The following is a 26,123-nucleotide window of genomic DNA, read 5'->3' on the forward strand; positions in this document are numbered from 1 at the left end:
ATCATTTTTCTCTCTCTGCAGCAATCCCTGGACAGCCGCCATCGTCTCTTGTGCAAACAGAGGGACGACGCCAAAGACCTGAAGGATAACCTGGACCGAAGGGAGAGCCAGGTTTCGGCCTTCCTGTCCCGCCAGCTCAGCCCCGACCAGCTCCAGGACTACAGGCGCTACGTCCAGACCAAGGCGTCGCTCCTCATCCGACAGAAGGACTTAGAGGAGAGGCAGAGGCTGGGAGAAGAGCAGCTGGAGGCGCTATCTCTCACCCTTAATCTCTGAAAGAACTATTGAGATTTCACAGACACAGCAGTGAACTGAAACTTTGGCACCGTTTGGACCTTTCGAGTGGGTTTGCAATGACGAGAACTCAACTGTGGTACAACAAACTATTTTCTTCAGTGACACTAGATCTGACTTTGGTCTAGTATCTGGACATCAGTCACAAATAGTCCGCCCAATCCGCCCAGTCTGATCACTTGCACCTGAACACACTGTTGCACATGAAGTTATACGAATAGGCTCCCAAAAATTGTCTTTTTTATTTATTTTCCTGCCCTTTACGTACATTCGGTTAAGTCTAGGCTACTCAGAAGAAACCCATTCAAAGTTATCATGGAAGGGGGCGGGAATTGAACCTCTAACCTTGCAAAATTTGTTCATTGGCAAAAAATGACTGTCATGGATATCTAGAACTGTACGAGAGAGGAGAGTGCCTTGTTTTTGACTTGTTATGAACACCATTCCACCCATAATTCATCTTTTCCACTTTTTTCTCAACACTACAAGCCCCAAGTCTGCAACATCGGATACCTAACATAAGCTTTAAGATTTGGACCAGCGTTTTCTGAGAAGACGGCAAAAACTTTTAGTGCATATAGTGGACAATGTCATGTTTATAGTTGTAGATCTTTTTTTCATTGTATATTTTTAAATGTTTCAAATTAAGGCACTAAAAACCAAAAAGGTGAATGAGAAAAAAGCACTTTGTATTTGTAAAATAATGCACATTTCTTCAAAAAAACAGTGATATAATTTCAACTAAAAAGTCTTGCTCCATCCATTAATGTTTCTTTTTATATGGTACACATATGGGCCATTGTGTACATATACTTCCGGCCAATTTCCAGTTTAATTTTGTCTTGTCTTGGTGATTTTACTGTAAATTAGCAAAACAGCATTGTAGAGTATGCTTCTCCAATGTTCTCATACTACTTGAAATGCTTTTAGATCAGAAATATCTTAGCAGTTTGTCTTAAAAGCTCATTTTCTGTTTCTACCTCCACACTGTAGCTACTTCTCTGCGGTTTTATGAAGGATCAGTTTTACATTTTAGTTACTACTAGGCCACCTTCAGACCTAACAATGGAATCTTTTTGATATCATTTAGTTAAATAAATAATAATAAATAATACATTTAAATAAATATGAATAAATGTTTTATTGTTATTATTATTAACTCAATAACCAGCAATAACTAACATTTTCAAATATAAAATTAAGGTTTTGGCGATGCGCCATAATCAAAATTTGACAGGAAATATTTCAAATCCTCAGAAAATATTTGACAGAAAATATTTTCAAATCTAGAATGACATCTCCCTGTAATTTTATACAGATTGATATCAGTCCGGTCCCCACACTCTCTTGTCACATATCGAGTCAGAAGCAAACATGATTGTGCAATCACATTTTGTTTTGTTTTTTTGTGAAATGAAGGAGCTCACTGGTCACCTATCATGTACTCATAATAATCAAATTAGTCTCAGATTAACAGAGTTTAGTACTTCGCGCAGTGAATCTGCAGAAATCTTCCAATATTTTTCAGCCCCCTGTGATATATTTTTCCTTTATTTTTTCCGATATGGACAAACCATGCATATCTCTGATTGGCTAATCCACCTGTCAGTCATGCCCATCTGAAAATGTGGAGAGTCACCGGTGACCAGACTCACATCTTCGTAATGTACTGAAGAAGTGTGTATTCTGGTTTCCAGGCAAATAAAAATATCAAAATAGAGACAATGATTGTGGGGTCTGAAAGGTGCTTACTTTTACTTTCTTTAAACATTCTAATATTGAAGACTCTTCAAATATGGACCTGTTTAACATTTGTGTATAATTCATTGTTTGTATGTTAGTTTCTTCCTTGGAGCGTGATCTGGGCAGTGCGTCAGATCACACATAGGGCTTTGGGTGTGCAGCAATTAGACTTTTACTATTCAAACCAAGACAACACAGCAGTCTTGTATTAGTTTTGAAGAAAAGCTACTATTAAGTCATCATATTATTAACATTTACCTGGAGTAATGGAACCACAAGGAGGCACATCACCTTGAAAAGCCTCTGCTTAAAATGTCAAAATATTGTGATGAAACTTAAAATAGACTTTTGTTTTGGATACTGGACATTCCTGAGACTTGTTTTTTTTTTTTGCTGAATTGATGTTTCCTTTCATGCCTCTGAGCGTATTTTTCTCTGGTAATTTACGACTTTGGCCACAGGAGCTGGCTAAACAAAAGTGTGTTTGTTTTGGCTTTTGTGCTGATGATGCAGAACTGCTGGGGGCTTTGAGGTCGACCAAGAATGAAGACAATTTCAAGAAAGGAGAATGTGTGGGTTGGATGCGTTTAAAGGAACACTGCGTAACTTTTCGGATGTAGGAGCATCACCTAAGTATAAAACTTCCACTGTATGGCATTTACTCTGTCCATCTAGCATTTATTTCATTATCGGTGTTTATATAGCTCAAAAATACACTGAAAAATACACTGCTACTACCTTATTGTGAGCTGTATCGCCTCTCCACAGATCTACCCTGTACAAAATTGCTTTGTTTTCAACACCTGCTAGTCTAAAATGGAGATAGATGGCCAAGAAAATGTTCTCGCTGAGAAATGTTACGTAGTGTACCTTTAAACAGCACTGATTCTCAAACTGTTGAACTGAAATTACCACTTTAGAAACAAAAAGCATGACAAAACTGGTCATTGTTTATTTATAGCTAATATCTATAGGCCCTCAGTTTAAAAGTGAATATAATGCTTTGGAAGAAATGGATTTTACGAATATTTAACCTAAATTAAGACAGACAAAATGAGATTAAAAACAGAATGTAACTCAGATTTAACAAGCACTAAACAAGGACCCACACCACCACTGAAAAAAATCCCACAGACTGTTAGCAGTACTTGCACCACAGTTTGAAAATCACTGCATTAAACTTCCTGAGTCATTATCCCATTGTTTTCTATGGTCAATGAAAGTGCATAGGGGCTGTTTCGTAAATAGGATTATTCTTGTTTAGCTGAGGACTTAGATTCAGATCTCGGACGTGTGTAACATTCAAATGAACTGTTTTAAATGCACCAATGGTTTGACACTACATTTCCACCAATCCTACTGTTTTTCTCCTTACAAATCTGAGTTTGTTTTGTGCCTATTTGGAGTTGTAAATTCCATGTTTGTATTGTGAATAAATTAAGCTTCAAACTAAGAGGTGTATTTTATTTCTATTGTTTAAAAATGGCTTAAAATATTAAAAGTACGTATTCAAATCATGTAAGTTAAGAAGACAAATGAGGTCGCATGTGTGAAATTCATGCAGTTTTAAATTTTTACTTCAAATAGCGTTACATTGTGCTGTTTTACACGAGTAAATATTGCCCCGCAGTGGCTGAGCAGAAGAACTACAACAACAATTACTGTCAAACTTACTACTCGTTCGACCAATCAGGGAGCGTCTTGCTAGGTTTACACCCGCCCGCATAGTTGATCTGACCAATCAGATTCTTTGCTACTGTTTACCGCGATGCCCTGAAGACTACTAAATCTTATGAGCAACACAATGAATAAAAATAAGATAAGTGCAACAAATTTGCGATATACAAACTTCGAACTGCGTTAAAAATATAATAAATTAAAATAATGCTTGCTGGAAAAAAATAGCTAACATGTCTATCACAGTATTGTTATTCATGCAAAAACTAGCTCGTATTCTCTTTCAAATGCGCTATTACAATTACGGTTGCCATCTTATTCTGTGAGTTTTTTTTAACGTATTATTATACCATCATGCAAAGACAACAGCAACAACATTAAAAAAAGTAGGGCATACATGCATACAATCATAACAAATACATAACATAACATTTATGAGTCTGCATCCATTGCACCATTGTTCACAACCATAGATTAACTGTATAAATAAGTAAAACAAATGAAACATGAAATTTGGCTTTGTATAACCAATAGTCACAGTGACTAAACAGAAGATATGAGGCACGATGTGTTCCACTTCATATAACTGATGTATCCATATTGATTGTGTCCATGTTGTCATACTTTATTTCTAGAACTGAATAACTGCATTTCCATGAATGAAGAGCAGCCCTCGACCCCTCCTCTCGGGCTGAAGCTTCCTCCACTCCTGTGAATAAGGAAATAAAGCATGATGATCTCCTTCGTAAAGTTTTCATTACAGTTGCATTCAAATCAAATTTTCTATTAAAAGTGTAGAATTGCTACGTTTATTATACTAGTATTACATAATTCCCTGCAAAGAACACATTTTTAAATAAACCTGCTAGCTGTAACACCTCTGTCAACAAATGTCCACACAACAAATAGAAATATTAATCAAACATTTTAACTTAACTTTTTGTTTTTTGTTATTGTTTATTGTTTTATATCCCCATGTAGAGGACTCGCCGTGCTTACCTAGTGGCTAGATAATATATCTGCGTGAAGTTGACCAGTTTTGGATTTCCGATGCCCTCTTCAGGTGGTGTGACAGTTTCCTGTCTGAACTGAACTCCACAATTATTGACACATTTTGGCATTACCCTGCTCAGTCCTCATTCTTGTCCACAGTGTGAGAATACAGAGTTGATTCGTGTAGGACTTCACTAAGGGCACACATAGCCTCCTGTCCCACAGCAGTGCCCTCATGGACAGGGTCAATCAGCTCACACACAGTATCTGGGGAAAGAAGCTCCTGAACTGCACAACTAACAAAATATACAGGTAACTACATATATATAATAAAAATTATTAAATTTACAATTGTATTATCCATTCACTTCACTCTTAGTGGTGGTAACTACTGTATCCAGAGCTGAGTGTGTGAGTGAAGTGTCTTACCACAACAACAGTATTTGCCACTGGTGCTCCACTGATAACACAATCACTAGCTACCCTAACCCTCACTTTTGTCTCTTCTTTTTCATTTCAGGCAAGCTCTTGGCATTGAATAACTTTGATAATGAAGAGGTATGGGATACTGATGCTTTTCCAACTCCATAAAACTGTGTTCAAAGGAGGTGAAAGAGGAGCCCTGTATGCCACTGTGGTAAGGAGCACCCTGCAGACATGACTTGAGAAAATGGTAAGACCTTGCGCCATCTACTGGTCTTTTTGTGCAAAGGTGAAAAAAGCAACATGCTCAGTCTGCAGTGCACCAGTGGCACTGTCTACCGTCAAGCCTGTCCTACCTGCCCCAACCATGCAGTTTGTATTCAAGTATATTGAATTTGCACCTCGCTCACTACCTCCTTAAGCCCCTGTGACCCCGTCCCTGTACCTAATCCTTTCAACATACAATAACTTGATAATGGTTTATGTTTCATAGGCATCTAACTGTACCCCATTTATGGCTCTTCTATGTACTCAGTTTCATACTACTGCTCTCTAGCATTTCCATCTTGGCAAGGAGGCTCACCGCAGGAAAAAGGTTGGAGACCCCTGTCTTACACAATACTATCAAAAAACAGCAGGTGGAGAACAAAAAAAGAAGAAAATATGTGTGTAAAAATGATAAAACTCTATCTGTTTTCTTTATTTTTAGTAGAGAAAAATGTGTGTGCCTCAGTATTGGACCTATGTGCAGTTTTGAAAGGTGCAATTAATGTATGTGAAAAAACTCTTTACACCCACTGGTGCAGAGAAAATTGTGTAATGTTAAGAAAGCTAGGATGGAATTTTATATCATTTTAGCTCAATGCAAAATCACAATAGGGAGAATATTATCACCTATTATTGGACCAACGTTCTTGGGTAAACGTTCTTGAGTATTTTCATTAGATGTTTTGTGTTCTGACATCCATTGAATTACTTCTCTATCGGCTACCTCAGCATAAATAATGTGAATTTGTGTAAGTGTTGTTTCTTCATTCATGTTCATACTTTTTTATATAAATACTTTATCTTTTCAACTAGATGTATTCATTATAATTTTGTTGCTTAGTCCAAAAACGTACTTGTCTGTTACAAAAAGAGATCTTGTATAAAAGATTATTAGACTCATTAATATTGCAAAACCCAAGACACTGATGCTCAATTGTTAATGTTTTAAGAGTGTTATAAACTGGGGTCACAAGAAATTAAGTTGATTGTAACTGCTGAGTGAAGATTAATCAGGAAAAGAATAGCTTAGAATACTTCTGAAGTTTGCAAAGTACAGTGCCCTGGTTGATTGCTGCAGAGGAGGGTAAAATACATACATTTAAAACTGTCAGCAGCTTAAGAGGACATTAATTGTAGGTGATTAGTTTAAAACATGGGGCAATGAGACAAGGGGGTTCTGGACAATGTAGCTTTAGAACTGAACAATACTGCTGCTTTGAATTATAAACATCTAACGTGGCTCTGAAAGTTTAAGAAAAGTAACACTGGGATCAAAAGTGTTCCAACTTGGATTTGAACTTAAGAGTAATGAATGGAACTTTGGTGCTCAGACATCAGCAATGTCATGAGGGGAGAGGTAAATTTGAGTTAGAAATAATTGCTCAACCTTGCAGTGAGAAAGATTACATAATTTTATTGTGAGTATTTTGTATTTTCTGAGCAGGAACGGGAACACGAAGTGACTGAGAGACTAAATAAAAACTTACGAGGGATGTCACAATATCAAATGTTAGTGTTATGATTCTAGTGAGAGACAATATAACAATTTTACAGTTATTTGTAATTATTAACAGGCAGACTAAACAACAGTGAAACCCCCCCACTTTATGACCTTTTTGGGGGGTTATAAATTGCTTACCCAAATGTCACAAGTGTTTCTTTAGTTTTGCTTCTTGTTTTCAATACCAGGCTTCTCTGTCTATATCATCTATCATCTGTATATCTATATCATTCACTAGGAACAAAAATACATAAATAACACATTTACATTGGAAAATAGTTTGGCCTAACCCACCCTTGGCTGCTCTTATAAAGCCATCCAATTCCATGCTGAAACCACAGACCTGGCAGGATATACTGAAGATGTCCCTCCAGCAGTTGGTACAATACTGCTACCTAAAATCAATAAGAACACTATTCCTGCAGAGGAGACCAAACCACCCAAGAAGACGCAGGTCAAGTCCATCCTGACCGGAAAAACGCAAACTAGCAAGCACGAGGGGGCCTTCAGTTAAACCCAAAACAGCATCTCAGTTATCAACATTGCAAAGTAAGGACATAAAACCAGCATAGAAGACAAAAGTTTTGCCCAAAGCCAAAGAACCGGTGATGGACAGATGCAAGAGGCAGGATAACTTAGAACTTGCTGAACATCTGAGGAATGTTGAGGAACCTGAGGAGAAGCACATTTCAGAGACACATATTTTTAAGGAACTTCAGAGCTTCCTCCTGAGTTGATGAACAGTGATGCTGGAGACATGGAGATTTGAAGGGCCAGACCCATAAAAAGACTGAGGAACCTTCAGTCGGAGCCCCATACTATTCCTGTAGAAGAGACAAAGCCGCTGAATAAGACACAGGTCAAGCCCGAGCTCACTCAACATCGCAAAGTAAAGACACAAAACCAGTAAAGATACAAATTATGCCCAAAGTCAAAGAAGCCTGAGAAAAAAAAGGAAAAGAAAGAAGAAGAATGAATCAGTGGCTTAAATGTTAATACTAAAGCCCGTGATGACGCCACTATAACAGGACCAGCTCCTTTTCAAGGACTTTTAATGACTGAAAACAAAGAACATCACTGTTTTCAACAGTTTGTTATTTTGGCAACAGTCCTGTTTGTACATAACACTTAGTTAACTTAGACCTGAAAGGAGCCTGAAAAGACCTGCAGAAACACATCCCCATCACCCAAAGCATCAAAACTTATTCTATATTATATATTTTTTCAAACCAAAGTTTAAGTTAACTTTAACTTATCAAACTACTACTACTAAACTAAATTTAATAGAAGTAACCTCATTGGGTTGAACCTAACAATTGACCTGACAGCAAGATGATGTTCAACCAAGAGCATTCAAAGATCTTCAGGATTCCGTGTCTGAAGAGACTAAAGGAACCCTGGAGATAGATGTGCAGATGTCAGGAGAGATGAAAACCAACTTCACTTCAGGAGGAGGGTCAGGAGGATCTAGGACTTTCACCCAAATGTCACACTGAATATCAAATAAACAATTAACAAATAAGTGCTCTGTTTTTTAATTACATTTTTATTATTTGAGTATTTTGTGTATTTGAGTAAGGTCAGGATAGGGTTACAGTAAGATTGGGATAGGGGTTAGGGTTGGGTTACAGTTAGATTAAATTAGGGGTTAGGGTTAGGAAGACGGTTAGGGTTTGTTATTGATTAAGCGCACACACTTAGCATTTGATTTTATGAATGATAAATGTAGTAAATATTGAATAACATTTTATCTGGCTCCTTAGTTCAACAAATTTCTGCTTTCCATCCATGTATTGTTACCTGACCAGTTCTTCCCTTTCTAATCTGATGTTTTTTTGCTTAAACCTTGCCACTATTTTGAGTCACACACCACTTCCTCATGCTTAGTCATTATCTGGGGCGTTACTCTGGAGAGATAAGTCCATCTTTCCCCTGACAGGTGTGAAACTCCCCTCCAAAACCAACAAAGTCCAGTCCTTTTGCCCCTGGCCACGTGTGAGAGGTTGTGCGTTACTGTAGTGAGTCAGAATGAGACAGACGCTCAGATTAAACACTGACTGATCCTCTGAGCCCAAAGCAGTGTCTGTGCAAAGTCCATAACCTCGGGCTGCCTGCCATAACAGCTTTACCTAAAATGCAGACTAATTCACAGGTGCACATAGCATATACCACACACAACTGGTACTAATTACAAAATTAAACCAGGTCTACACCAGGACTAAGCCTAGACTAAAACAGAACAAAACCAAGTCTATGACTAAATCAGAACTAATGTGAACACACCCTAATAGACCTATCACTTACAGATAAAAATCTATTTTGTCTCACCTGAGTTTACTGCTTCTGATTGATTCTGTAGATTTTATTTCCTTTATTTTTTTCTGATATGAACAAACCATACATGTCTTTGATTGGCTATTTCACCTATCAACCACGGCCATCTGAAAATGGGGAGATTCACCAGTGACCAAGTAAATTATTGGTATAATAAAATATAATAAAGTATTGAGGAAGTGTGTATCCTGGATCCCAGGCAAATTACATGCACCAACACCCAGGGTTTTCAACTTGTAGCTCAGGAGATACCAGTAGCTCTCCACCCTTTCCAAGTAACTCGTCAATGGATTTCAGAAATATACCATTGTACCAAATAATAAAAAATTGGTAAACTACACACCTATTACCGTTGTAAATGTATCATTCTGAAGCCCAACTTTGCACACTAATAAATAGACGTTGGTTTATATTTTGCACTTAACTGTCATGAAGGCTTGCTCTCTTTCTTATAATTGTCTCAATTTCTTGAACCCACTAAAATGAGTAGCTCCCTGGCATTTTTATTTAGTTTATTTACTTATTTATTTGATTGAAACAAAGGCCAAAAGGCTGGGGTCACTGGGGGCCAAACAATAAAATATTGCACACTGCACAGTTCCCATTATTGCACATTCCAGTAATTGCAAAATTCCCATTATTTTGCAGTCAATTTGGCCACACGTTCACCACATGCAGATATGTGTCCATAAAAGATCACTTAAAAAATCACAATGCAGCTGTACACGAGTACATGTTTGGTTGGACCTTAACCAGTTTTTCATTTGAGCTTTTAAAGAGCTGTACATAGGACATCCTGTTAGTGTTGTGTCCTCTCAGACCCCTGCTCTAACCACTCAGGCCATTGCTATAAAGGTTCTACTCACACGTACTTACAAAAATCATAGCAGTTCAATAACATTCACATTTATAATAATAAAATATAGGCACATATATTTTCCAAATCCATAAAAAGTGTGGTCATTTTTCCTCTTTCAGTCCAATTGGGTTAGATGAGAAGACTAGGAAAGACATTCTTAGGTGAAAAACACATAGGCATTATTTTTCCACTACTATAATGTATTTTATAAATTGTTCCACACCTGTTCTGTGTTATTTGACAGATATAGTATTATTCTAACCCAGACATCTCCTCTCTCCAAACCAGAGCCCAGAACAGAGTGATGGATCCATTAGTGCCTATAATGAAGAGTGGCGGTTGCATTCACCCGGGAGCATTTGGAAACCCTCAGATTTGAGCCAAAATCTGCCTGTTTTCCGATGATTGGTGAGCGGTTTTATTTTACACACATACACACACACACACGCATACACACACACATACACGTGCGCGAACACATTTCTCTGGGTTTGCGTTGAACTGCAGCCAAAAGTGCAAATGAAAAGTGCTTTTATAAGTTGATCAGAACCAGATGATTTTGGTAGAGATACTGTGCGGATTCTATTTTAAGTCAATAGCTGTGCTCCCAGCTGAGTTTAGAAAGGGCAGGGGCTAATCTGTTAACATGACATGCTTCTTTACTGAAAAATCAATCACCAAGCAAGACAGAAGTATTGGATTACTAAATGCTGCTATGGATTTGGTAATGGTGTATGTGTGGTTTAGCAGGGGGTAGTATTTTTCTTAATTTTTTTTATATACTTCTCTGAGTAGTTAGTTAAAGGGATAGTCCGGAATTTTGGAGACACTTTTTTAAAAGATTCCATCGAGTCCTTATGTGGCATGAGCGAGTGGGTCTACCTTGATATCTTGTGGTAACTACTTGCTGAACCAATAATTAACAATTACATTAACATAACGTATAATACAGGAACCAAGAACCAACAATGCCACCTGGGAGTCGGCCCAGGACCAGCTAATATAAAGGCACATAGGTTCATTGTTGATGAACAGAGGCATAATTCACATATTTCAAAAGTATACAGTTTATTTATACATTTTCCATAAATCATTGTGACAGTAATGTTTACAGGTGTTAGGACAATTCAGTTCCAACGTTTGTTTGTAAATCCAGTTCAAATCTCAGGAAAACACCAATACACAGAAAAGACAAAGAAAGACAAAGCGACGACAGTGCACTCAACTACATGGCTCAAGATCTACAAAGTAAAATGGACATTATCCCCAGTTGTACAACTAAGCTAGGGTGACCAAACATCATTTTTTCCCCTGACATGTCCGCTTTTCACCTCCTATCCTGGCCGTCCATTTTTTGTTTTTGTTTTTTTATAAAGTGATGCAAATATCCAGGTTTTCATTATCTTTCATTGGGCCATTAAATTGAGCGGCTCTCGTAGCTCTCAGTGAATCAGAAGGAGCGAGCAGACACAGTCGGTCAGCCTGCAACATGCTGAAGCGCAAATGTGCATTTAACGATAACTTGCACAAGAAATTCCCTGCTTTCCATCGGTCGGGACAAGTGGGAGGCCATGGTCACAGTGTGCAATGCAAGCATATACAGTATGTTTCAGTATCCAGTGGGGGTGCCAGGGACCTCAAAGCACCAGGACACCACCAAACATTAAAAAGCCTTGCCAGGTGAGAGTAGGTCAATGTCGATGACAAGACCCAACCTCCCACCCCCCGTATGGTGCCCTGGTTTTGATAAATGCAAATATGGTCACCCTAAACTAAGCAATAGTTTTGAAGGTCTGATATTACAACACACACACACACCTGTATTAGTGGCTGTTGTCGAAGTTTTCAGCTTGTCCAAGAAAGGGTGGAAGTAAAAGGATGGAGACCAACTGGACGTCTTACGCAGGAGAAGTTTATTTACCATCAATGATACGGGCCCGGGGGGACTTGAAAAGTCAACATAGTATGATTTCAAAAGAGAACATAGTATGATCTTTGACTGATCAAGCCCCTTTGACTATGCTTCCGGAGGAGGTTTATAAAGCACATGTTGTGAGACTATAAAGGCCAGTAGACACCAGTTAGACACCAATATGTCACAATTTAGATAGCGGTATGCCAATGGTATGTCAAGGGAAGATCATGGTGTAAATATAGCTTTTGTGTCAATGTTAAACTGAGATGTACATTGAAGATAAATTACTTAAATTCTCTTACATTGGCTGGACGAGTGTGGCGAAAGACAGAACTCAAACAGCCCACCCACCCACTAGCTGGCATGACAGAGTGGGTAAGACTGTTTTTAGTGGCAGGCTAACTATGGCCATTGACATGCACTAGCCTAGCACCAGCGACCTCTGCAAATACAAGGACTGGATGGAATATTTAAAAAAGTGTCTCCACATGTCTCCAATACTCTGGCTCACTAGGAAATGAGGCCCTATGTCCAAAATTCCGGACTGCCTCTTTAAAACTCCTACTCCTGGCTACAATTTCATGAGTGAAGAGTGAATGAAAAATGCAATGTTACAAAGTCAGTCTTGTAATGTAATTGTAATGAAAGGTGTATGTTAAAGCTTCTATATCACGCAAAACTGACTCTTGTGTTCTTTAAGCCGTGTTATAAAGCTATTACCTCATCAAAAACATACTGGAGTTGTGTTTTGTTACATTCAGACATGATTGAATAACATTTTATTATTAGTCTGTTTACATCTCCAAGGATCAAAATGCTCTGTTCCACTTTGTGATGTCATGAAGTGGTAGTTTTCAAGTTATTTTTTACTTTTTATTCAGTAGAGATTGGCAATTCCAGGTCTGAAATTATCCAAATGATTCTAGTGAAGGTTTAGAGAGAAAACACAGTGACGCACTTCCTGTATTAACATATGACATCACAAAGTGGAACGGAGTGTTTTCAGTTTGAGAGAAGAACCCTAAATATGAAGGGTTTGTGTTTTAAACATATGTGAATGAAACTAAATACAACTCCAGGTTTGTTTGTAGATCAGAAAATAGCATAATATGAGCTCTTTAAATCTGGTACAAATAATCTTTTTTTTTGTAAGATTGAATGTATTTTTACAAGGTCACTAACAAATCAAGACCAAAAAAAAGCACTAATCAGGGAACATGGGCAGGAGTATGGCTTATCCAAATGTAACCAACCTAAGAATCTTGTTGTGTAAAAAGCTAACCACTCTGCCAGCATACATTTACTAAAGATAACATTACTTGCTCTGTATTACAAAACTATATTTATAGACAATATAGTGAACACCCTCTAAGCAAACACCGGGCAAGGAGCTGTTTCTATTTTGAGAAAACAAAAAGCCTGAGCCAGCCACAGTCTTCTGTTTGCATGTTGCTATATAAAACACTGATGAAGCTGCCATTTAAAAGCTCTCAAACGAACAACACCCCGTCCATCCACGCTACATTTGAACTTTATGAGGATATAACATTTAATCCCGCATTTGACTTTAACAGCCCTATATTATGAAAAATTGACTCTTGTGAGCTTTATGTCGTGTTGGAATGTCGTTACCTCATCGAAAACATACCTGGAATTACAGTGACATTACAAAACAATAAACATTTACATTTTTAAAAGACAGCCACACCAATGTCTCCACATATTGGACTGACATCTTATTGCACTGAATCTCAAACATTATTATTTGATTGTCTGATTTGTTCAGTTTGCAAACAAAACAGTACATTAAAGTTCTCAGTGCAGCTGGCAGAGTGTTCACTCATGCAGTAACAAACATCTTAGCATCACTGTAGGCACCTGCAGTCTTTGTAAACAAGCTTTTTTGTAATTAATCCAGAGATGGGCAGTGTACAACAGTGTATGATTTAAACAATGACAACTTTTAATCATTTGTACAAGAATCATTATAATCTATCCATAGTGCTTTAGTTTCCAAGGCTTTTAGATTTGTGCAATAATTTAAAGAGCTCATATAAGAGGACAAAAGGTTGAGTTTGTGTGTTAAACATGTGTGAATGAAACAAAACACAACTCCAGCTTTTTTTTTTTTGATGAGGACACAACATTATAACATACATCAAAAAATAGCATAATATGGGCCCTTCAACCAATGTTTTTCTGTATGTATTTCCTTGTTATGTTTTTTAGAACTTGCTGACCCTTTGCCAGTCCATTCCCTTCAGAGAATCGTCATGGTGACAGAGGAGGAGACTGTAATGAAGGCTGGGGGCCCAAACATCAAACATAATTTAGGATCGCAGAGGGGAGATGCTAACACGAGGAGGCACCACCCAAAGGACAGAGCTAAAGATGGATGAGTGTACTGCACACTGGGGAGGAGGGTCAAATATTTGAGGTTTGTTTTGCAAAGTGGATTCCTCTTTGTTCTTCTTGTATGGAAATGGGTTCTGTATTGGTTTTGGTACTCATGGGTTGTTGAAGGATGGGTCAAATGCAGAGGACGAATTTCCCAATAGTAAACAAACATTACAAAGTATTACAAAATCCCTTTAACAACTTTTTGAACTGAACCTTTTACCCTCAGTTCAGTAGAGATTGTCGATTCCAGGGCCAAAATCATCCAAATAATTCCAGTGAAAGTGTATGATGTTTAAAAATTTACCACATGACATCGCCAGAGAATAAGCAGGATTTGTGTGTTAAACAAAACAAACAAAACACAACTCCAGGTATGTTTTTTGATGAGGAAACAAAATTATGACATAAATCAGAAAATAGCATAATATGGGCTCTTTAAATTCTGGATTGAATCACGGTTTAGTCTCTGTTTTCGATATGCTGTGAATACAAAAGTGAATATACTTAGCTAATGTGCAGCCTCACTCTCTCTCCCTTTTTTCCTCCTTCTTTTTCCCTATCTTTCTCTTTCTCTTTCACACACGTTGGGTTTCTATTCTTCTTGGAGACATCACATTTTATTGATTTATATTCATTTCCTGGAGACGGATCCAAACAATAGTTACACTTAACCTTAACCAAAACCCAAAACGCATATCTTAAAGCACTTATGACAGATTTTTATGATTCTCTTATTTTAACTTAAGTTGGTGGGATAATACTAAATTATAGTTTTACACAGACAAGATATGTTGAAAATTACATCACACTAGGGAGAATTATATCTAAAAGTTTGGAAAAATGTACAGACAAGAACTACAAGAACTGTTTTCTTATATTTCTGTTTGTCAGATTATAATTCCTGTGTACATTAGAGGAGTTTTGCTAGGTAACACTAGGTGAAGTCACACTTTCCATTGAGGAAGTAAGATTTTAAACCAAAAAATTTGTGTTGTAGTCAAGAGTCTGAGACCAGAACAAGACCAAGACTTCTGAGAGTTGAGACTGAGACATGACCAAGACTTTTAAAGGTCCAGACCGAAACAAGACCGAGAACATGGCCCATACATACTATACTGCACTTAAGTACTCGGTACCTCTTTTTTGGACCTGCACACCCAGTTTGAGAACCCCTTCTTTAATCCCACTTCCACTGGCACTTTACTGAAAACAGTTTCAAAGTTAATAAAGTTTTTTCAAGTTCATAACATTTAGAGTCACATTATTATGGGTAAAACCAGCGTTTTGCAGTGATATTTAGCAGCCTCTGCGCATATATCAGCTGTAATGAAATATGATTGCACTCGTCAAGTGTTAGACCTTGAGTCCGAGACAAGACCGAGACCAAGCACCATCAAGACCGAGATGAGACCGAGTCCAACGGCGTTCGATTCCGAGACGAGACCAAGACCAGTTTTGAGTACTACTAAAAAATATTCAAATTGGAAAACAGGTATGAATGTTTTTCTTATAATGATCTTAATTGTGTTGAGTAAAATGAGTAGTCAACCTGTCACAGGCTCTTTAACTTTAAAGGTGAATAGTGTAACTTTTCTGGTGGAGGGTCTGTCAAATGGTTGTTTCTATGAAGATGTCTTTGCTCTGCCTGGAATGTTCCACAGTATGACATTAAACAGCTCTACCTTATATTTATTCAATTACAATTGGTTTCATAGCTCAAAATACCTAGAAAAACAGACACTGACTGCGAGTGGGGTCACCTCTCCACAGATCTGACCTGTAACTTGGTCTGGTTTGGTCTCCATGAAGACAGAAAGATATAACAATACCATACTGTGAAACATTCCAGACAAATAACCTCATAACCTCTCCATGAAGAAAAGCATTTGACAGATCCTTCACCGGAAAAGTTACACAATACACCTTTAAGCCATGATGATCTAATAATTACATCATGAGGACCAGATTTTTACTTCATGGACCGAGATTTAAGTCCAAACAATGTGCTGCATACCCGCCCGGACACTCTGCAGACAGTCAGCTGCTTATTTTGCTGAATCACAGCTGTCTCAACACGCCAGGACCAGACCGACACAGCCACGTTTCAAGGGGAGCTCACGATTTATGGGACACCTGGATATGTCTTCACCAGTGACATCAGCTTTCTACACTCTGTCTTTAATTAAAACTTTATTTACAAAACAAAGAGAATCCTCAATGTTCTGAGAAGTGCCAGATTCACACAGTTGAATGAGGTGTGTCTAAGTTAATAATTGATGAAATGGTGTGTTGCAAGAAGGCGTTCACTATAGGCCAGATTTATGCATGGACTACTAATAGAAGGAATGTTAACTCAGTCAGTTCAACATATTTTTGGAAGAAATTTAACAAATAAAAACACTTTGATAACCTAACGTAATAATATATTGTCCCTATATATTGTTTGACCTTATGTTGTGACAAAAGGATGAAGAAATGATGTGACAAAAAGATGAAGAAACAGTAAACAAGGGTGTTAGTTTCAGAGTAGTTTCAGTGTAGTTAGCTCCTCCCTTCAGGCAGATATAAGGAAGTGTCCAGCGTCTGACCAGAACTGAACTAGAACCAGAAGAAAGAAGAAATGAATATTCGACCAAATAAACTTTTGTGCAGTTCACAAATTTAATTTCATCTTTTGCCATGGGTTCTACCTGAACGACTGACGGATTGTGCACACATCTTGAAAAAAGATGACAATAAATACACTAAAGGGTCCATATTACGCTGCTTTCTGAGCAAAGTTCTAGTGTTGTTTCCTCATCAAAAACATACCTGGAGTTGTGTTTTGTTTCATTCACACACATTTAACGCACAAACCCTGCTTTTTTAGGCTGAGTTTTCCTCTTAGGCCCTGTTTACATGAGAACATTTGCAGGTAAAAACGACAAAATATTTTATTGGATGTACTTTTTGTTTAGACAGTGATGATGTTTTGAGGCTTAAAAACGCAAAAATCTGAAACCACCCTCCAGAATGGAAAAGTTGAATATGCTGCGCTGTAGTGTTTCCGTCTACACTGCCCAAGACGCAAAACTCTAGTCAGATCTGCTCACGTCGCGTACGCGTTTACATCACTACATCACCACCTAGCGTCACCACCTAGCCGCCTGACATGCACCCAATCCAATTCCACACACTTTTGCGTCACCGTATGCACGCAGATTTCCTCCCGAAAATGTTTGTCTAAACGCGGAATAAAAAGTGAAGACGCAACACCGCTTTTGTGTCTTCTGTTCAGACCGTTATCATATAAACGTAGCCTTAGACTGAAAACTGTAATACAGGAAGTGCTCCACTGTGTTCTTAAACCCCACACACTTTCACTAGAATCATTTGGATCATTTTAGCTCTAGAAATTCCAAGTCTCCACTGAACTAAACATAAAAAGGTAGCTGTTAACTTGAAAACTACATCACAATAGACATCACAACGGAACATTTTGAGCTTTGAAGATAGACAGACTGACAATAAAAAGTTACTCAAACAGGTGTGAACAAAACAAAACACAACTCCAGGCATGTTTTGATGAGGTAACAGCATTGTAACATGGTAAGAGCCAACTTTGTGCAATATAGAACCTATAGGAGTAGCAAAATAACTACAGTATATATTTGCAGCCTTAATATAGCATGAAAAAAGAGTAATTTATATAATTCATAATGACCAAATAGTGTGTACTGGCCTACGAAGGCAGAACGCCGTAACATCATGTTTGGTCAAAAATGAGTTCATGTCATTTTGTTTGTATTTGAAACCTCCTTTATCATGTCAATATATATCGTGAAATATATTGAGCTCAAAATTTACCTTTGACCCTTATTTGTCTGTTCCTGTTCTCTGCCTTTGTATCATGAGACAAAAATAAGGAGTGGTGCAAAGGCAAAAGGCAGAAACAGTGTATGTTTTGTTTGTGATTTAGTTCATAAATATATTTTCAAATCCAACCTCTCGCCTTCTTCTTTTTGTTGTGGCCTTGGAACAGGGTCGTAACACATTCAAGTAAATAAACCTTTGTATTCAATTATATTCAATTATCTTTAAAGTGGCAGTATTTTGTGTATTTATTCATACTGTACACATTATACTGCAAAGTCACTTGTGTCAAGCTGTTTCACTGTGTAAATGTCGCCAAACTCTTCTACATCATTTCAAACAAACTCCATGATGACTCGAACTTGGTGAGGTGTTTTTCTTATAATGAATGGAAGTCTGGGGAAAATTAAACAAATAATGATCATGTCAGTTTCTGCCTTTTGCCTTTGCACGAAAACTTATTTTTGGCTCATGACACAAAGGCAGAGTAGAGGAAAGGCCAAAAGTCAATTTTGAGCTCAATATTTTTCACATACAAATATTTCTTCATTATAGCAACTAGTTGTCAAATTTTGGGAGCCCTACCTGTTATACTTTTGTCTGGACAAAACAGAAACTTTGAAGTGATTTTTCTCAGTTTCACAATCTGACAAGTTAAGCTCTTTTGTGTTTGTAGGGTAGCATTCTTTTCCCATGTAGATTATTTGTACAAAATATATCTGCCCTAGTACAGATATATTGTACTAGCAGCTCTTGAGGTCAAAATAAGACCACTGTCAACTGTCTGCTTTGAAATACAAAGTGTTTTCAGTGTTGGGAGTAACACGTTATAAAAGTAACGAATTACTGTAATGCATTGCTTTTTGCTGTAACGCAATAATGTAAGGCATTACAGGGAAAAAAAATAGTCATATTTTACTCGGTACAAATGTCAGTAACGCGTATTACAATGCTTTTTTTAACCTGGATTGAAGTGGTGGGTTTTTCTTCATACATAGTCGCTAAAATCACCACAATATTAGCAGTGGTGAAACGCTGAAGACGAGCCCACGTAGACCGCCAGGTAACCGCGGGCGATCACGCCTTGCAGACACCCTGTTCCACGGACTCGGGGTTCTCTCAAGGGCGGTCCTAGATTCCAAGTTCTAGTCCAAGAGTAGTCCTGGTTTGGTCCTAGTTTAATCCTTGTTTAGACCTGCTTTAGACCTGGGTTAGACCTAGTTTAGTCCTGGTTTAGTCCTCGGTTCAGTTCTGGTTTAGTCCTGGTTCAGTCCGGGTTCAGCTCTGGTTCAGTTTTGGTTTAGTCCTGGTTCTGTCCATATAAGGCACAAAAGTTCAGTATCTTCGCAGTTATTTTGGTGAGAGTAACTTAAAGTGCTGCAATAGTCGTGCAATGCCTTATATTTTAAATACAGTAATATTGTAATGTAACAAATTACTTTAAAATGACAGTAATAAGTCATAAATAATACATTACAGTTTTAAAGTAACTTGCCCAACAGTGAGTGTTTTATTGTATTGGGACATTTTAGCAGACTGTTTAAAATGGACTAGTTGTGTTTTTCATATTTTTAAATCAGGTACAGCTCCTTTAAGAATGATTCAGACTTAGTAACTACTTAATTAAAGGGTTGGGGTAAGGTAGTACTGAACCTGAATCATTCTTTTATTCTTTTTTCCTCATACGGTCTGTCTGTGTGTTATTAAGACTAATTAAATCTTATATACACAAAATGGACTCTTGTGAGCTTTAAGTCATGTTGTTTTTGTTACATCATCGAGAACATAGCTGCAGTTGTGTTTTGTCTCATTCACACATGTTTGAGTAATCCCTTATTGTTAGTCTGTCAACATTTCCACAGCTCAAAATCCTCGTTCCACCTTATGATGTAATGTATGTAATGTTTAGAAGATAACAGCGACATTTTGCCTTTTGTTCAGTAGACATTGCAAATTCCAGGTCTGATATGAGGTGGAACAGGGTGGAACAGACTGTTTTCTGTTTGAGAGAAGAACGCAGAACCTAAATATGCATGGTCTGTGTGTTAAACGTGTGAATGAAACCAAAAAACACAACTCCAGGTCTGTTTGTGATGAAGAAACACCATTACAACAAATCAGAAAAGAGCGTAATACAGACCCTCTTTATGTGTGTTACTAAAACGGGCTGTACTCTACTTGTGTATTCTTCTGAGTACTTCTTTCACGTCTATCTTGTACATCAGTAACGTGAGTTGCAGTCGTCACAAATACATGTCTTCCTCATATTTCACATCCTTTAGTGGAGACAATAGCTGCTTGAGAGTCTTAAGATGAGATAAACAAGTCCAGTCCTGATTAGTGCAGAAATTAGAATCACAGATCCTCACATGACGACGCAAGCCCAGACTAAATTACACACTTTAGTGGTATATGAGCTGTTCAATGACAAATAATTTTCTTCTGGTTTAGTCTGGGTTTGAAATGGATCACCGAAGACGCACTGTGAGACTTTCTTGGAGGAGGGCCCGTCTGCTACCTGTGACTGGAGTTTGATGGCTTATTAAACTTATATATATTTCATAAGTTACAGGTCAGAATTGTGCAGAAGTGATCCCGCAGCGCACTTTATTGTGTGACAATCTGGCATCTGCATGCTTGTTGTTCTTGTTGATTTACTGTCATGGCAAAAAAGTGGTGAAAAAGCACTCATAAACTCATTGCTGTGAATAATGATGTTCGGAATGCATAAGGCAACTGAGGGATAACTTTGGACCACTGCAAACTGTTTAAAATTAGCTGTTTGTCATGTTTTAAGACAGTAAAAATCTAGCCTGATTCATCAGCCGGTTTCACTGACCTCGCAGCATTAGGATTCGTTCGCTTGACGATAGGCGGGTACTTTTTTATTTAACCAATCGCTGCTATTTGGTCGTGATGCATGTGATGTGCCAAATCCCATAGGAAGAAGGGCAATAAAATCTTTCCCCTTGATAAAATTCACCAAACATTCTCTTTGTTCCGGCTTTAAATTCTCAATTTTGGGAGTTATTTCCAACACAGAATGTCTGTCTTCATCTACATCCATCTCGACAGCTTTGTTTACTGTTGAGCTGTACCACAAAAGGGACCCAGACAGATGCTTGAGTTTGACGTCATGGCTTCACAGCTCTTCACTGATTGGCCGGTCTAGTCTACAACTTCCGGGGGTTCTTGCAAACCGTCTAGTACAGGGGTGTCAAACTCAAATTCACAAAGGCCAAAACTAAAAACCGGGACTAAGTCACTGGCCAAACTAAATATTTATTGAAAAATTTCAGCATCTGCATATTTTCTCTTCTTCGGAGATATGTAATGTTAAACCTTTTCTCATTAAAAGAAATGTTTAATAATAGTTTTAATAATAGTAATACCAAAATTGTAAATAAATAATGTCTCTATAGTCTATCTGTAGCAGGCAGGCCATCTCTAATACATATTTGGTATGATCTCGTGGGCCAAATATAATTATATTGCGGGCCAAATTTAGCCCCTGAGCCAAAGTTTGACATGTCTGGTCTGGTATATTCTGATTCCTGACCTAGTTGCTGGAGAGAAATGAAATTGAGCGAAGGCACTAGGTGGCTCCAGCCTGGCTAGTAAAGGAAGAAGGAAGAAGGAAGTATGCATGTTTATTTAATTTTTTGGGTAACCTGTTACTGAATAAATGCAGTAAATATTTAACGATACCGTGGAACATTCTAGGAAAGGCAATAACATTTCCATGGAGACAAGAACCCCGCCAAAAGTGTTACACAATGCAACTAACAAGTCTTTTATGCGTTAAGATGTGGTCATTATTTTTATTTTCAGTCCTATAATTTAATCACTGGTCTAACATTACAGTAGAGTAACAAAGCTGGGGTATTGTTATTCAAATGTACAAGCAGTTAAGTCTAAAAACAAGACCAGTTCACAATGTACAATGCACACACAGGAGCCTCCTGCATACTGCTCGAAGTGCTGCAGGCTACAACAATGAATCATTCAACTTCACAGCGATATAATAACAAACGCTTAAATAATTACAGAGCTCAAAATCATCACGTACAACCACAGTCAAGTCTTTCATTTCAAACACATTTTCATTTCTGCAGACAAGTATTACTTTAAAGATTCATTGTGTAACTTTCTTGGCTTGGGGTCCGTCACTTGTTTGTTGCTATGGATATGTCATTGCTCTGCCTGGAATGTTCCACAGTATGACATTAAACAGCTCTGCTTTACGTTTAAATACAGGTGGTTTTATCGATCAAAAATACCCAGAGAAACAAACATTCTGACTGCGAGCGGGTTCGCCTTTGCACAGATCTGACCTGTAACCTTGACCTTGGCTTGGTTTGATCTCCATGAAGATAGAAATGTTTAATGCCATACTGTGAAACATTCCAGACAAAGCAATAACATGTCCAACAGACCCTGCACCAGAAACGTTACACAATGCACCTTTAAAACTGACTATTTCTTGACGAATAAAGCTACAGATTTACAAAAGATATTTCACTTAACAGTGTATTTGAGGTTTACGATACCAGTAATAACACACAGCTGAGTTGAGAGTGTTTGATGGAAGCTAAATCTTATGCTGACAGTAATCTCAGCCTGTGTTGACATATTGACAAATACAGCAAATCACAAGCTCCACACTTTGAAACGTACACAGACAAGCAATCAGCCACACCTACAGTATTCGGGCTTTAGGACTTGGTTGACCTTTACATGACCCCGTGAGGTCTGTGAATTTTCTTGTGTGAAACTTAAACAAATCGGCCTGTAATTTAACTATTTTTACTCTTATTTTTTTGTAAATGTACCTATAAACAGAGGTTCTCAAGGCGTACAACTTGAATTGAAGGTCATCTGGATTTAAATGTCCCATATTACACTAAAGATACCTATAACTTTCTTCGTATTATTTTATGTTTTGTTGTCAGTGGCGGAGTTAACAATTTGGAGGTCCTAGGCGAACTTGAGTTTGGGGCCCTCATTGTAATGCACTGTTTTATTGTTTGGTTTTGTTTTGTATATTTTTTTTAATATTTATTGTCTGTTTTTTCCCATTGTTCTTGAGACATGCATATCTCTATTTGAATTATGGTGGATTGGAAACTTGTCTTATTAGTTCGATAGTCTAATAGAAAACCAGAGCTGAAAGTAGTTTTATTTTTTTGCTAGTACAATTATATTTTATTATGATTATGATTATGCTATGATTATGTTCAAATCAGGGTCGCTTTGACAGTTAAAACAGATTTGACAATCAGATACTATTATGATGGAACACGGTTTTCTTTCATCTCGGTAGATATTTTTTGCATATCTTTTCAAAATTGGTGAACCCATTGGAGCTGGCCTGGTTAACTTCTAGTCCCTGGATGGTTCAAGTTTCGAACTGTTAGACTCATAATCTGATTTTAGCTTGTTTATTTCTAATTTGGTGGGTGATATCCTTAAAAGCAATGTGTAAGGCTTGCTTTGCACACTACAAGCCTGTTTTTATCTCTGCGTTTTGGATGTCAAAAATAAAATAGACTACTCTCATTTAATGTCATATTGAGGAAAAAAACAAACTGCTCTGAGGCCTCAGCCATTAATGGTAACAACAAATGCAACTGTTAGGGGGGCCCTCCAGGTGCGGGGACCCTAAGCGGCCACCTAATTTTGCCTAATGGTAGCGCCGCGTCTGTTAGTTGTAATTCTTCATGCAAGTCTGTTATTGTCTTTTGAACGTACCAAACAGAGTCCAGGAATTGCAACACCTACAAGTCAGTCAGTGTCCAGACAGATAATGATTTACAGCTTACATCTTCTTATTTTTACATTTTCACATAAAGACATCTGACAGTAGTCTATGTTTGCCCCCTGCACTGCCCTCCTCACGCTCCTCCAACTCCGGTTCATCGTGGAGAGAGTACAGAGTGGGCCTTTGCTTTGACTTCTTCCTGTGTCCACTCAAATTCGGCTGAAACAGTTTACTTATCGAGTGTAGACCTTTGGGTAGATCCGGAAAAACTTCTGGCTCTTCTTTCTGGTGGTTCACTTTATACACCTCCTTACTGGTGAATTTGGGCTGTCCGAGCATCTCCCTGATAGTCTGAGACACGCCTTTATGCAAATAGTGGTACGCTCTCTTCCCACAGTTATCCCGTATTTTGGGATCGGCTCCGTACTCGCCTACCAACATCCCCAGAATGTACTCTTGATCGTGCAGGGCTGCGATGTGCAACGGCGTGTATCCCCCGTGCGTCTTCGCGTTCACATCCACGTCCACCCCTCCCTGCTTAGAGACTTCGAAAATCTTCTCCAGTATATCGCTCTTCCCAAACTTAGCGGCCCAGTGCAAAGCGGTGAACCCAGAAATAAAGTCTTTCTTCTCTGCAAGCTGGCTGTCACTCAGCAGCAGCCCGTAGACTTGACTCCAGTGCCCGGATGCGCATTTCACCAGCCACTCGTGTTCGATTTGATCCAGTGGCACCATAGACGGAACACGGGTTTCTTTCATCTCAGTAGATATTTTGGTGTTTTTTGCGTACCTTTTCAAATTTGGTGAACCCATTGGAGCGGGCCTGGTTAACTTCTGGTCCCTGGATGGCTCAATTTTCAGACTATTAGACTCATAAGCTGATTTTAGCTTGTGTATTTCTATTTTGGTGGGTGGCATCCTCAAAGGTAATGCGTAAGGCTTGCTTTGCGCACTACTAGACTGATTTGTCTCTGCGTTTTGGATGTCAAAATTCATACTCCTTTTCGGTTTTAAGTCATATTTGCACCTCTGTAAAGCCATCTGAATTGGGTTAAAGGTTTCAGAGTCATTTTCACAACTTTCATTATGATTATTAGTATGTTCTTCTGGGCCTAATCCATCGCCATTGCTCTCTTCCTCGCTTTGCACAGGTGGGCGCTGCAGCTCACCTTTACGCACGGCATCCACGTCTTCTCCCGCGAACCCAGCTCTCTCCTGCTTTTGGTAACTCTCCACTAACGGCTCGTATTTCTTCCTGACCACCACGAAACGCGCACCGTCTATTTCTTTAACCACGGCGACGTTGTTGACAAAATTTTTAAACAACTCCCGGTTACGCTCCCTCTCCTCGGGATCGTCGCAGTCTAAGAAACCTTTGAACCTTTGCACCAGCTCGGTTTTCTTCACCTTGCCCCCCTCTTCGATCAGGAAAGACAGCACGGATTGCTGTGTTAGAGCCATGGCAGAAGTCTCCAGCAAGCGCCAGCGGTGAAATGCGTAATTTTAATCCGAGCAGCGGCGCGTATTCCCCCGGGTGTTGGAGTTCTTTATCCCCGTCCGGTGCGTTACTGTCTGGGGACGGTAGCGGCGCTCACCTGTGGCCAGTCAGCCTCTCTCCTCCTCTTCTCCACCTGAGGGAGGCACTACCTGGGGAAATGCACACGTGGATAGGACATTAACATAGTATTTGAATAATATATGCAAACTATAACAACGACAACGGACCCTCATTTGCTTATGTCCCAAGTCAACACAGAATAAATAGTTCAATCATTTGTTTAGTAGATTTACCCTTTTCCTATATTTCTGTTGGGCACAAATTAAGAGACATATTCTCATTGCACTGAGCCTGTATAGTCTACATGGCCATAACTCAAGCTTGTAGACTAGATGTAAATTAACACTAAACCTATTTAATTGTAACGAGTGCCTGTATTAAAATCTAATTTAAAGGCCCAAAAAGTTGACAAAAAAGTTTAAAAAAGTTGACTCTTGTGAGCTTTAAGATGTGTTACAATGCTGTTACCTCATCAAAAACATGTCTGGATTTGTGTTTTGTTTCATTTATGCATGAGAGTAACCGTTTATGATTAGTCTATCTACA

At 38.3% G+C, this 26,123-nt stretch overlaps 2 protein-coding genes and 1 long non-coding RNA gene across 5 annotated transcripts in view; 2 read left to right on the forward strand and 1 right to left on the reverse strand.

Moving 5' to 3' along the window:
* Window positions 1-3,426, forward strand: part of shroom1 (shroom family member 1) — a 61,016-nt gene extending 57,590 nt beyond the window's left edge. The window contains 1 exon segment of the mRNA XM_055148827.1: window positions 22-3,426. Coding sequence (XP_055004802.1) covers window positions 22-276 — 255 coding nt within the window. The 3' untranslated portion in view covers window positions 277-3,426.
* Window positions 3,427-3,816: 390 nt separating this feature from the next.
* On the forward strand, window positions 3,817-14,644 carry LOC129407490 (uncharacterized). Of its 3 annotated transcripts, XR_008631566.1 has the most exons (6): window positions 3,817-4,459; window positions 4,696-4,777; window positions 4,867-5,019; window positions 5,228-5,380; window positions 10,380-10,499; window positions 14,236-14,644. It is a non-coding gene; the product is annotated as an uncharacterized LOC129407490 (long non-coding RNA). The 3 variants fall into 3 exon arrangements; XR_008631564.1 differs by having other exon boundaries at window positions 3,817-4,777; XR_008631565.1 differs by having other exon boundaries at window positions 3,817-4,777; window positions 5,313-5,380.
* A 7,418-nt stretch (window positions 14,645-22,062) lies between these two features.
* On the reverse strand, window positions 22,063-25,576 carry LOC110160406 (ankyrin repeat domain-containing protein SOWAHA-like). Its single transcript, XM_055148178.1, has one exon. It carries the CDS (start codon window positions 25,478-25,480, stop codon window positions 24,101-24,103), a length of 1,380 nt encoding a protein of 459 aa, XP_055004153.1. The 5' UTR covers window positions 25,481-25,576; the 3' UTR covers window positions 22,063-24,100.
* Between the last annotated feature and the right edge of the window lie 547 nt (window positions 25,577-26,123).

Source organism: Boleophthalmus pectinirostris, unplaced genomic scaffold (genome assembly GCF_026225935.1).
Source record: "Boleophthalmus pectinirostris isolate CB_2022bp ecotype Guang Dong unplaced genomic scaffold, ASM2622593v1 HiC_scaffold_12, whole genome shotgun sequence".
NCBI lineage: Eukaryota > Metazoa > Chordata > Actinopteri > Gobiiformes > Gobiidae > Boleophthalmus > Boleophthalmus pectinirostris.